This window comes from Cynara cardunculus, unplaced genomic scaffold, assembly GCF_001531365.2.
Source record: "Cynara cardunculus var. scolymus isolate 2C unplaced genomic scaffold, CcrdV1 Un_Scaffold_3186, whole genome shotgun sequence".
NCBI classification, from domain to species: Eukaryota; Viridiplantae; Streptophyta; class Magnoliopsida; order Asterales; family Asteraceae; genus Cynara; species Cynara cardunculus.
The window spans coordinates 22,964-36,814 of record NW_020201380.1 but is presented as its reverse complement, the minus strand read 5'-3'; the positions used below and the strand labels follow the sequence as shown (position 1 = coordinate 36,814).

The 13,851-nt window shown below is 40.1% G+C and overlaps 1 protein-coding gene across 1 annotated transcript in view; it reads right to left on the bottom strand.

Moving 5' to 3' along the window:
* The window catches only part of LOC112503531 (vacuolar protein sorting-associated protein 54, chloroplastic-like), a 49,333-nt gene that overhangs the window by 24,169 nt on the left and 11,313 nt on the right, over window positions 1-13,851 (bottom strand). Inside the window, exons 3-11 of the mRNA XM_025107548.1 lie at window positions 9,792-9,906; window positions 9,631-9,705; window positions 8,833-8,989; window positions 8,294-8,382; window positions 7,209-7,462; window positions 1,211-1,382; window positions 1,044-1,127; window positions 684-953; window positions 516-604 (exon numbers count right to left, since the gene is read on the bottom strand). Coding sequence (XP_024963316.1) covers window positions 516-604; window positions 684-953; window positions 1,044-1,127; window positions 1,211-1,382; window positions 7,209-7,462; window positions 8,294-8,382; window positions 8,833-8,989; window positions 9,631-9,705; window positions 9,792-9,906 — 1,305 coding nt within the window. The remainder of the gene's footprint in view (window positions 1-515; window positions 605-683; window positions 954-1,043; window positions 1,128-1,210; window positions 1,383-7,208; window positions 7,463-8,293; window positions 8,383-8,832; window positions 8,990-9,630; window positions 9,706-9,791; window positions 9,907-13,851) is intronic.

Below are 13,851 nucleotides of genomic sequence, written 5' to 3'. Positions count from 1 at the left end.
GAGTTCGAGTATCGATCTGCTGTCGACCTGGTAATCGAGTTCGAGTATCGACCTGGTAATCGAGTTCGAGAATCGAGACTCACGCTTTCTGCTTCTTTGCTGGTTCTACTTCTTCGCTGTCTTAAGTCTTAACGTTCTACTTCTTTGCGTCGGCTTCTATTAGGTCGATAACGTAACATAACAGGCTAAGTCTTAACGTTCTATTTCGATAACATAAGAAGCCCAACTAATAGGCCCAACTAAATACTGCAAAAAAGCCCAAAAAAYGCAACATATACATGATGCGCTGATGCTCGACTGATGCACGCATCGAGTGATGCGTAGGTGATGCGATCGCATCATGGAATCGCATCGCATCAGTCCCTTTGATGCGCTTTCTTCATCGCATCGCATCGCATCACGCATCAGTTCGCATAATGCGCGCATTTTTAAACCCAGATGGTGACAATGTATATGTCCAAGCAAAAGAAGGCACAACATTTATTATAATGAAATGAGTGTACAAGATTACTAACCAGTTTACCATGTGGTACCCAACACCTCTGAAGGAAATCAAATGAGTAGATTTTCCATGTTCATTCTTTGTTCTAATGCTGTTAATAGTCTACAATACGGAAATGAAAAGATTCTTCAAAAAACAGAGCTTCGTCCTATCGGTCCTCAGAAGAAAAGGAAGACTTTACCTGTCCAGTGCCATCTACAAATCCATCAACAGACTGAGATGGCTGTTCAGTCTGTTGTGTACTCGATAATACTACTGCCGAGGGCAAGGGAGTAGCACTGCTAGAAACCACTTCGTTATAGCTTTCAGCAATACTCTTAGAATGGTCATCCGAGTCACCAGCAACAAGAGACTCCGAACTAAAAAGTGAATTCACAATCGCCTGGAATTCGTTAGGGACATCTACTTCAACCCATGTTTCTTGATCAAGCACTGCTCTCAGTTTTGTCATCTACAATAATAATGAACAAGTTGTTCATAACAAATAGACTGAGCATATCAGCAGGTTACCAATCACAAACATTGGCAACCCAAAAATTACCCGAGATTCATGCTGGAAATCAACAAAAGTTTTGGCCTGAGACTGCAATGTTCCACGTATGCTATATCCCAACCTTCCACCAATCTGCTTATGTTAGCATAAATTTACATTATAAGCACATATAGATGACCATGATATGTATCTCGAACTTGGAACTATAACTGTACCTTTTCCGTTGCAGTAACAAATTCATGAGACATGCTATATATATGTAGAAAGTCTTGTAACCTCAGCCTTGGATGGAGAAGAGCACGGACACCAAGCAGCTTTGCCCATCTTCCATGAGCAGCATCACAAGCGGCAAACACTGCTTCTGTGTTTTCTCTCAAGACGTCAGCTCTGTTAAGAAAACAATGCCAGTGTTAGAAACCCAAGCGATGTACACTATGAGGTATCAAAGATTTTGCGGTTTACTTTGTGTCCTACCAATATTCTATATTTACAAACTTTCTGTGTTCCAAATACATAAATTATATGTAAAGTAACCCCTTCAAACTTCAAAAGGCACCACATCTAGAAGAGCAATTACATAGATTTGCTGAGGTGGGCAAAAGATGATGAACACATAGGAGAATTCCAACCAAAGGAGCAATATCTAAATTGACCATGGGTGTGAGAGGTAAGATATTGGAGCATGGTTTTTCATGAAGTATATATGCGTACACTAGACAAAACAGAAGGATAATAATAATAGCTTTTAGAAGATGAATGCAATCAATCAACCAAGCTGACCGATAGAGCCCATAGCAAATCCAACATGTTTTAAACCGCTCACCAGGAACCACGTTTCAAGAAAACACCACAGGGAATGTGAAATATGTATTAAGATGCGAAAGAATTGCCTTGATAGCAAGGCCATGTGCAATTCTCAAGGAATTATGCAACCCTACTGGACCCAGTATGTCCCACTCAGAAGTAGGGTCTAGGGTGGGATGTACTCAGACCTATCCATTACCCAAAAGAGTAGAGCCGTTCTTTCCATGAAGACCCGCCACTTGTGTAAAAGTGTTTGCAAGGTGAAATACCGAGTGCTTCAAAATTTTGTCAAAAAAGCTAGGAAGATGTTGAGAAGATTGTCAAAAAGACCAACCAAGACTAAAAACCGAAGATAGTAAAAAGGGTACACAAGCAAGAACAGAAAGCCTAGAGACATAACGAACAGTAAAACACCCCTCTACTATCTTAAGAGTCTAGTTACCTATCTATCAGCACCCCCCCCCAATCTCGCCTTCTTCCCTTCCGAACTCCCTGCTATACACTAAAATGAAATCCCCAAAAGATCACATTAAAAGATTAAGATGGTTCTGGCTTTCAAGAGGCCAGATTCTCTCCCAAGGCAATTGGCTAACCAAATACAAAAATGTCTGGATACCCTAGAAGAAACGACCCCACCACGACCATAACCTCCCAGCTACAAAAGGTAAATACAGGATTACCCTCCCACTACCAAAAAGGTAATGACAGAAATACCCCTTCTGTTCTAATGTCTAATTCTTCACTTACGAGCTCTCCTGGCATAAGTAAATCTGACTGGGGTTGACCAATACCCCCTCCAAACAGTCTCACCTTGTCCTCAAGGTGACAGTCTGGAAATTGCTGGATAAGAGCTTCAAATACTACCCAGGATGTTTCAACCTCCGTTATTCCTGCCCATTTCACCAAGACCTCCAGTTGGCCAGGAAACCTCCCTTGCAGCTGTCGTACTCCCAAAATATCTTCTGGAGTGGCTTGCAATTCCATATCTTCATTCTGTTGAGATGGGAACAAAGTTGTTGATGCGCAATTCTCAATGGCTCTCTTAACTGTGACACATGAAAAAACCGGGTGGACAGCAGCAGTGGATGGCAATTCCAGTTTGTAAGCAACAACTCCCACTTTCTCAAGCACCTTTTATGGGGCCGTAAAAACAGGCAGCGAGCTTGGGGTTGTTATTCCGTACCAAAGATTTACGACAGTAAGGGCGTAGTTTCAGAAAAACCCAATCACCCACGTCAGAAGTGACTTCTTTACACCCCAGATCTGCTCTTTGTTTCATTCAACATTGCGACTTCAACAAATGCATTCTAGCAGTATCAAGAATCTCCTCTCTATCCAGTAGCTCCTGATTAACGGACTGGAGTTTCGCTGAGTCTGGTTTGTAGCGCATGAGTGAAGGAGGGTCTCTACCGTACAAAAATATAAATGGCGATCCTTTTAGAGAGGCGTGATAGGTTGTGTTATAGGAGCATTCAGCCAATACCAGCCACTTTGCCCACTGCTTCGGTTTTTCAGAAGTAAGGCAACGTAGATAGATATTGCTCCAAACACTTATTCACGACTTCCGTTTGGCCATCTGTCTGTGGATGGTAGGCAGTGCTGTATTTTAGTTGCGTTCCTTGAGGTTTGAAGATCTCCTTCCATTGACTCAAAAAGATCGTCTCTATCAATAATAATTGATCCTGATACATCATGCAATCTTATCACTTCTTTCACAAAAACTTCTGCCACTGTTTGAGTTGAGTAAGGATGTTTGAGGCCTATAAAGTGAGCATACTTGCTCAATCCATCCACCACTACTAAAATGGCACTCAGACCTTGTGATTTCGGTAGCTCTTCAATGAGATCCATCGAGATTTCCTCCCAAACACGTAGTGGCAATGGAATAGGTTGTAGTAATCCTGCAGGAGAACCCCCCAACAAGCTTGTTTCTTTGGCATACCTCACAGTGTTTCACCATTTCTGTGGTATCCTTACGCATCCCACCCAAAAGACTTCCGAGAATCATTGGGATGTTTGTGCAATAACCAGCCTATCTTTATACAAGAGAAGACCCTGTTGGATGGAAAACCATTATGGTTCACCCCTCCTGAGCTTACATCTCCCTTAATTTTCTGAAGAAATTCATCCTCCTCGATTTCTTGCTTCAAGGCATCCCATGTTCGCCACTGTGGACCCCCCATGACGGCACATTCGGCTGTTATTACCTTTCTAGAAAGAGCATCCACCACATTGTTGCAACTTCCAGCCTTGTAAACTATCACAAAATCATACCCCAACAATTTGCTGACCCATTTTTGATACTCCGGCTCAATAACCCTTTGTTCCAGCAGAAATTTCAAGCTCTGTTGATCACTACGGACCACGAACTTCCTCCCCAATAAGTAAGGCCTCCATTTCCGAATAGCCATTACTATGGCCATTAATTCTTTTTCGTATATTGATTTCTGCTTAGCCCGCATTCCCAGCCCTTGACTGAAATACGCTGCCGGTCGCCCTTGTTGCATAAGGACAGCCCCCAACCCATACCCATACGCATCAGTTTCAATGATGAATTCTTGAGAAAATTAGGTAACCTCAGCACACATTCCCAGCCCTTCACATTTCTTCCTGTTAGCGTATAGTCGGTGTTGTGACAATACCTCAAATACTTGTTTTAGGTGCATCCCATTCTCCTCCATGGACTTGCTATATACCAAAATGGCGTCAAAAAAAAACTAACACAAACCGCCTCAAATAGGACTTGAACACTTCGTTCATCAGCCCTTGGAAAGTTGCCAGAGCATTGACCAACCCAAAAGGCATGACAAGGAACTCGTAATGCCTAGTGTATGAAATGTTGTCTCTTGAACATCCCCGGGGTGCATTCTAATCTGGTGATAGCCGGACATCAAATCAAGCTTTGAAAACACAACGGCTCCATGTAATTCATTTAAAAGCTTATCGATAACAGGGATCGGAAATTTCTCAATTACGGTAATTTGTTGATTGCTCTATAATCAACACAAAACCTCCACTACCATCTTTCTTTTTAACTAACAGTACTGGAATGGAAAACGGGCTTGTTACTATGTTGAATAACCCCTGCCTCCAACATCTCTTTAACCAATTTTTTGATCTCATCCTTTTGATAATGAGGGTATCAGTAAGACCTCACAATAACCGGTCCACTACCTTCCTATAACACGATTTTATGCTCCTTACCCCTTGTTAGTGTTAGACCCTTCGGCATATTAAACACCCTTTCATAGTCTGCCAACAAGGTAGCCGAGGCTTCTGGATCATGCGGATTGTTGGCTGCCATGTCTGTGAGAATCCCTAACTCCACTAAAACTCCATGACCCTCCTGTTTAATAGTTTTACCCATCGTTTATAATGATACCAAAGTTTGACCAAGTGACCGGTCATCACGTAACATAATTGAATCATTACCCAATCTGAGATTTCCAATTGATGCAAGTGGCACACAGAGTTATGAGCCACTGCACCCCCAATATTACATCCAAATTTCCCAATTAGATAGGCAAAAATTATTCCCTTATCTCCAACCCCTAACCTTAACTCCTCTGCGAATGCCTTCCCCTTTTATGGTAGATCTGGTACCCATAGTAATATTATATTCCCTAGTGCTTTTCACCGACAATTGAAGCTTCTCCATTATATCTTCTAAAATAAAATTATGTGTGGCACCACTATCAGTGAACACCACTACTTTAAGTTCTTGAACATTCCCCTCCATTTTCAGAGTTTTTGGATTAGTTAAACCGACAACGGAATTGAGATGTACCTCTACATTTTGACCAACCTCCAAGGCATCCTTCATTCCCTGCTTGTCGTCTTCTTCTTTCGGTTCGTCTTCATCACTTTCATAATCTTGCACCAATAAAGCACTCACCTCCCTCTTCTTACATTTGTGCCCCAATGAAGATTTCTCGTCACACCGATAACACAAACCCATCAATCTCCTCTATTATACTTCTTGGTCAGACAACCTCAGATATTCAGTACCAGCTGACGTCATGGGAATTTTTCCAGAATCTTAGTTTAACGGCTTCTTTTCTGCAGTGACCCTCTGCACGGAATTCGATCCAACATTTCTCTCTCGTCCCAAAATATGGTTCTTAACTTCTATTTTCATGGTCGTTTCCGTTGCTTCACTCAGATTGATTGGGTTCATAACATAAGCCTCAACTCTACCCTAATTGAAGCTTCTAGACCATTAATAAATTGACTATGAAGTACCTCTTCGGGGAGACCCTCTAAAGGGACTGCCAATTCAATGTATTTCCTCCTACAATCCGCCACCGAACCTTCTTATTTCAACGCCAAAAATTGCTCGCACAAGGATCCAGCAGTAATAGATCCGAATTCATGCAACAACGTTAATTTCATTTCTTCCCAACACAGGATAGGCCACCTTTTTGATGCTCCCATTGGAACTACCTTAAAGCATCTCCCTCAAAAGAAATAACCGATACTTCAATTTGTTTTGCTTCATTCAAGTGATTCAGATCAAAGCATCGTTCAGCCCTTAAAATCCACCCATCAGGGTCCTTTCCGTCGACCATTGGCAGCTCTAACTTTCTCCCTCTAATTGCTAAAAACCGGACAGCATCTCCACCATCATTTCTTTTACTTTCTGCTCTCTTTCCTGTATGTCTTCATTGTCCTCCGATCCTGATTGCGATCCTCCTTTCTCATCTTTCTCTTTCACTAACGATTCCAGATGACGCATCATGATTTGAACATCTTACTTCAGCGACCTAATCTCCGATTCGAACACCCCCATGCCACCTTTGATGTCATCCATCCTTGAAGCTACACTTCTCGTCATCGCAGAGATTGACTGCTTTGATACCAATTTACACTAGAATGAAGATCCCAAAAGATGACTGTTGAAAGATTAAGATGGTTCTGCCTTTCGAGAGGCCAGATTCTCTCCCAAGGCAATCGGCTAACCGAATACAAAAAAGTCTGGATACCCTAAAAGGAACGACCCCACCACGACCATAACCTCCCAGCTACAAAAAGTAAATACAGGATTACCCTCCCACTACCAAAAAGGTAATGACAGAAATACCCCTTTTATTCTAAATTTTAATGTCTAATTCTTCACTTACGAGCTCTCCTGGCATAAGTAAATCTGACTGGGGGTTAACCACTCCCCTCCTCCCAACTTCGCTCGCTACATGTCCCTACAGAAAGTAGATAATCTAGTAGAAATTTCTAATAAAGAAACAATTAGACCTATTCAAGAAAAGGGAACTACTAGAAAAAGAACAATGGCATTGATTTCATTACACAATGTTGTACTTGATTTCAGTAAATCTCAGCAACATAACATTTCCTATAGACATCAAATATTGCATGCTCACCAAAATTAGCAACAACTGAATGGAAACAGATCACCTGAAATTTTTTGACAAATTTGATGAACTTGTGGCATCATTCCATTTTGCCTGAATTGGAGAAACCTTGATAATATTCCTTTGAGTTGAAAGAGGAAAGGATCCAGACTGACCATCACCCACAGGATCTAATTCTGCAGTCAAAGCACCATGAGCAATTGCAGCAGCAACTGAATCAGCAGCATAGTGACCATCAAGATTGGACATTATCCACTCGATGGCTTTTTTAACTTCAGCAGCTCGAAGTAAGTGTGCCTGCATTCACTAGTAGAATATAAATCAAGTTACATTTTATTGATACAGTAGTTTAGGTCTGAATCTATTAAAAGCTCAATCACTGAATCTATTAAAATCTAGTCAAAGTTGATACTTTTAATGCAAATCATATTTAGAAAGTGCACCTACCTTGTTTGATAAAAAATGTAGAAGTTACATGTAATGTAAGTAGTCAGTAATTGTTTTAACATCATTTCCAAACTCAAAGTTGATAGATATTCTTGGATGAAGGGCTCAACGTTTCGTGTGAAAACAAAAATGCACTTAGTTTAATAGCTTGATCATTGGTGGTGAGCATCTAAGGTCAATCACGATATATATGTTCTTTTTTTAAGAATCATAAAAATTCTACAAGAGGTCTCACTAGAAAGTTGCTTTAAACTTATATAGAACTAATGAAGAGGAAAAATCGGTACTAAAACAAGAAGTCAAGAACCATTCTGACAATACCAAAAAAAAGCCACTGGGGTAGAAGTAATATCTTGATCCCTTCAACTTCAAGGAACATACTGAAAGGAATGGAAAATATTGCCTTTTTCTTAATATCTTCCTACTATGTGCTTTTAACTTATCTTTAACATTCTTATTATTTTATGTCAATAGTCATTACTATTAATACTTATTTCTAACTAGTACTCCACAACTACAAATAGTGGTGATGGCTCCCTCCCCCACCCAATCTCTCTCCCATTATCAGATACAAAAATAATATTTAAGCTCCTTGATAGGAGTCGCACAGTTTTAAGAATTCAAACTAATCCTAAATCAAAGTCAGGGCATGCACACGAAATCAAATAAGGTATACGTTACCTGTACAATTTTAAAAATAGTACCAAGAAGTTGAACAAAGCTTTCAGAAGAAAGACTTCTTAATTTGCTTGCAAGTGATGAGCCTCCACCTGCACGAGCACATAATATTTGAGAAAAAGAGCAGTAAAAACATGTAATGGTCTCATCATGTTCTGGCAAATAAACTAGAAACACAGTCAAGTGAGGCCTGAAAGGAGACTCATAAGGGTCATGTTCCTTTATCTGTAAATATGTGACGAAATATCGTTTTGTCAAGATTCCCGCCACATAAATTCGTTTTGAAAAGCTTAATTAGTTTAAGCACAAAATATTCAAATTCAAATGAATTCCCAAACTGATACTTTAACCACTTATTGAAGCAAAAAAATAGAAGTGACTAGTAGGAGCATTCACTAGATGAAATCACCACAAATGGAACCAGAAACGTAATTGTTACAAGAATATTTTGTTTTATTGGGGCGAAGATTCTTTCCAGGAAATCTCCACAGTTTTTAGAATCAATAGGTCTTTAAATCGTTCATTTGAAAAAAATTGCGCACCATCTGCATCAACAATCCGATCGCCTGACTTAAAATCAGACTCCAAGGGTCTAGCAAGAAGAACAGGAAGCAGCTCCGCAACAACAGACTTAATAGCAGTTTTCATGTCAGATGTAACTGTATCACGATATATTCTCAACACAGAAGGTAGTTTTGCCTGAAAATTACAAAGATACATAAGATAATCCCAATGTCTCCTAAATGATGAATCTTGCAAGAATTGAAAGCAAGTTATAGCATTCAAAAGCTAGTTAGGTGAATAAATCATACAAAAGGAAGTAACATAATCTTCTTGAAGAAAAATGTACAATAACAATTCAACCTTCTTACATCATCTATGGACAAACTAATAATTTAAGATACTACAATAGTATGATGATATCACAAGCAAATTGAACTACGCGTCTCATGGGAACAAAGACGATGAGCAATATGCCAAGAGCAGACATGTGGTCAAAGGAAAGGTTCAGTTTCGGAACGTTACTAATGCTCCGTTACTGCATATCATGCGAATTGAGTCTTTACAAACTCCTCAATAATTATGTTTATCTGAAAAAAAATCTGGCATGACAAGGACCATTGCAAGAAATGTTATCTATGGTTAATTGTTTGGATCTGTATCACTCTGAACTTTGCTGTTGATTTAGGTAATTATCCCCCCAAGATTTCTCAGATATTCTATGGTGTTTGTCTTCTTAAGTGTGATGTGAAACGTAAAAAATATTTGATATATAAAGTGTAATTGCCACCCTAAACTTCCAGATATCTCAAATATACTAAACGTACAAAGATACTCACAGTTCTAAGTAAGCCTATAATTAGAGGTAGAAGTCGATCGTGGAAACTAGAAGTATCTTCTTGATGCAAGTGTTCCTGTATCATACAATTAATGGTGTTAGTATCACAGTTGCACCACACATCCTGCAAAAAACATAACTGCCATACAAGTTATTCCATACTTCATTATCTTCATTTCCCCATGAGGCCATCCTTGCTTTTGCATTAGATAATATTACCACATCCCTATCTCCAGCATCATTAATAGATACACGCAAAAACTCTGCTGAAAGAATGCTACAAGAATAAACACTTTAAAGTCACAACAGAGAAAGCAATATATGTGAAAATGGCTACGATCTACCAAAGAATTTCAATTCACATTGGATATTTGTCATTATTCTTCTAAAAACACCAAGCACATAAAGAAACAAATTTATGTTTGGACATTTGCTTACAAATCCAATGTTTGACATGCATTCATACAACAGAAAACTGACAACTCGGATGTATTGACAATATGCAAGCAGACAATGGATTTATTCGTTTGTTTTTTTTCCAGTTTAAGTACAATGAAAAGTATTTTAGACCAATGTCCATTGATTTTCTAGGTAGATTTAAATGACACATATACATAAGCACTAAAATGATTTAGTGGACCTCAAGAATCCTGCCCTCTAAGATTCAGAGTGAAGGGAAACAAGATTATAGGATATTTTCTTTTAATAAAAGAAAAGCCATCACTATGCAGAGTACACCATACCGATCATAGCCATTGTGCCAAGACAATAATACCCTAATTAGAGACATAATAATATTAAAAATTTGATGATAAATATAGCCCTACATCCAACACTCCTCAAGTTGAAGCAATCAAGCATGCATATCACAGATGCTTGTCTTGTCACATACAGGGTTAACGAACCTAATCTCCTCAATGAACCCAAAAATGGCTCCATTGCTTTTCCAACCACTTTTCACAAACAAAATGATGACCAACCTCAATATGCTTTTCCATTAATGAAGAATTAGGTTCATCAAGATATGAACAGTTGAATGTTTGACAACATATTTCCATCACTCATGCCAAGAAACCCAGGTCTTACATTAGCCCTTTACTTGAGTCAATTCACAAGTTGGGCATGTCATGGTTTGTTATTTTGTATCTTACCTTACCATGATATAAGATTTCCACCAAATAAACATTGCAGTTACATGGGCATCCTACATAACTCGCATCTTGTTATCCAATAATTTGTGTATGTCCTTGATCAATGTAGATGAGGCCTTTCCCAGATGCACCTTTGACATATTGTAAGGAGACAGTAGCAATTGAAGAAGAAAAATAGAGATGAATTGAAATGCAAGAAAGGGAACCAAATGCTTTCAATTAATCGATATGGGGTTTCTGAGCTCTCCCGTACAGAAGTGTTGTCAAACTTCTCGATACTTCTCACCTCACCACTCACAGGCTTCTATAACAAAAAAAACAATGTAAAATTCCTACACTACCCTTATGGCAGAAAATCCTCTGTCATGCAATCGACTGTAGTCCACCCGCTCCTTTACTTCCCACCTTTTGTGGTCCCAGCCTCACTGAACTTCCCTTGAGCCTTTCTTCTACAATAGGTGAATTGAATGGGTGGGTGCGTGTCACGTGTCTTATAATATGTACCTATAACCTAGTGAACTGAATGGGTGGACATGAACCATCATTCCACTCACTAAGAACACAATGTCCAATCTCTTGTCAATGATAGAGTTCAATTTTCCAATAAGTCCAATGACTCTTCCAGGATCATCTAGTGTCTCTCCATCATTCATTAGAAGCTTGCTAACTCAGACCATGAGTGAATCCACTTTTGGTAGTCCAGTAAATCTACTTTAGACAAAATATCGAGTATGTACTTACTTTGGCAAAGGAATAACTTCTTTGAACTGGAAAATCACATGACTATGCACAAAAGTTTGTTTTATCATATTGAGTTCCTTCTTATTGAGTTGGATGTAAAGTGGATTTTCTATGTGTACCGCTTGTGGATCCACATTATAGCTTTGGAGAAGTCATTGTTATGTGATCAAGCTGAAGACAGTATTATCTTCATCATTCGAATAGATTAATACAAAAGAACTGAAGTTGTTACGTAGATAGTGATGCATCTCAAAGTTATTCCATTCGTAGCAACTAAAAATATGTTATATTTATGAACAAATCACACAATTTTATAAGCAGGGTATTAATCAAGATAACTTCTTATTAGACAATTAAGTGTGATATATATATATAATTATATTAGAGGGTCTAGAGTGTAAATGTATCTCTTATATATATATCCCTGATTGTAATCGGTATATACACACACAATTACCAAGTTTATCATGGTATCAAAGCCGGCCCTAAACGCCCTACGGCTGCTGCCCTACCGCTGCCGCCCTACCACAGCCGGCCCTAAACGCCCTACAGTTGCTGCCCAGCCGGCCCTAAACGCCCTACAGCTGCTGCCCTACGGCTGCTGCCCTACCGCTGCCGCCCTACCGCAGCCGGCCCTAAACACCCTACAGCTGCTGCCCTACCGCTGCCATCACAAGGCAACCCTAAAGCTACCGCACCCGTCTTCTACCCTACGGCTGCCTCACCTTCTGTCCAATGACAACTGTTGCAACTTTCACTCCAACCGAGAAAACCACCCATAACTCCCACAAGTTTGGCTTCACTTTATCACCAAACAACTATGGCTATTGGAAGACAATGGTTCAATCGTTCCTTGTCACAAACAACTTGTTCGGCTATGTTGATGGCACCATTCCTTGTCCACCGATGACTATCTCATCATCATCATCATCTGGAAAAGATGCCGACAGCACCACAATGCCCCCTCCACAACCGAATCCTAACTACACAGCATGGGTTTCCAATGATGCTCATGTACGGATGCTGATTATTTCTACAATCTCTGAGGCGTCGTTCCAACACGTTCAAGGACTTACCTCCCGTGATCTTTGSCTGTCTCTTGWACRTGCTTAYGCTCCTCACAYATCATCTAGGGAATACACCYTAAAAACTCAGCTTCTTAAACTAGAGATGAAGCCTGCTGAAACCTCCTCCGCATACCTGACCAGGGCTCAAGAATATGCTGATGCTCTCGCCAATATAGGCGAACCAATGAAAGAAAAAGATTTGGTGATGTTGGTTATCTCGGRTCTTAGAGAAGAATACAACGGGCTGAAGTCAACACTCCTTGGTCGCCAATTCCCAACTGCCTTTGCAGAACTTCATGGCCTGCTATCAGACCATGACTACATGATCAAGAAATCTGCAACTGACATCTCTTCGCCTCAAGCATTCTCGACTGTCACGAACAACTGCAACTCAGCGGTTCCTGGTGCCACCTCGTCTACTCCTCAACCGGATCAACTTCAAGCTATTCAACAGCTTCTGTCACAACTTGGTCTTCAAGTTCAGCCTGTTAATGCACAGTCTGCACATGCCTTTTACACCAACAGATCTGGGAATAACCGTGGCCGTGGACGTGATTCTAGACGCGGACGAGGAAACTACAACAACAGAAGTCAAGGAGGAGGTAACCGTAATCAATTTAGTTGGGTTTCTAATCAAAACACTGTTTTTGGCACATGCAACAGGTGTGGGATTGGTCATATCCCGTCTCATTTGCCCCAATCGAGACCCTGCTCCTATGAGAACGAGACAACCACCTTCTGCCAACTTTACAAATTACCGGTCACAAGCTTGGCTTCCGGATACAGGCTCTAGCCATCATGTTGCACCGGACCTATCTASCTTCGATAACTCTGAGGCCTACTACGGTGAGGACAAYCTTCACRTTGGCAATGGTAAGGGTTTACCCATTCTACACATTGGTTCCTCACAACTTCATTCACCAAACAAAACATTTTSCCTTAAAGACATACTACACGTACCTGACATAAAACAGAACTTACTTTCTGTTCAAAAATTYTGTTTTGATAACCATGTGTACTTTGAATTTCACTCTACTTTCTTTGCTGTGAAGGACAAGTTCACACACACTATCCTCCTCACTGGTCCAAGTAATGGTGGTCTCTACTCCTTCCGTCTTCCACAGCCTCAGCCTGTTCAGAAAATGTCGTTTTCTACCACACGTGCCTCTTCCACCACATGGCACCAAAGACTTGGACATCCACATCCACAACTTTTGAAGTCCATGTTATCTAAATATCATTTACCTTTACAAAATAAGTGTG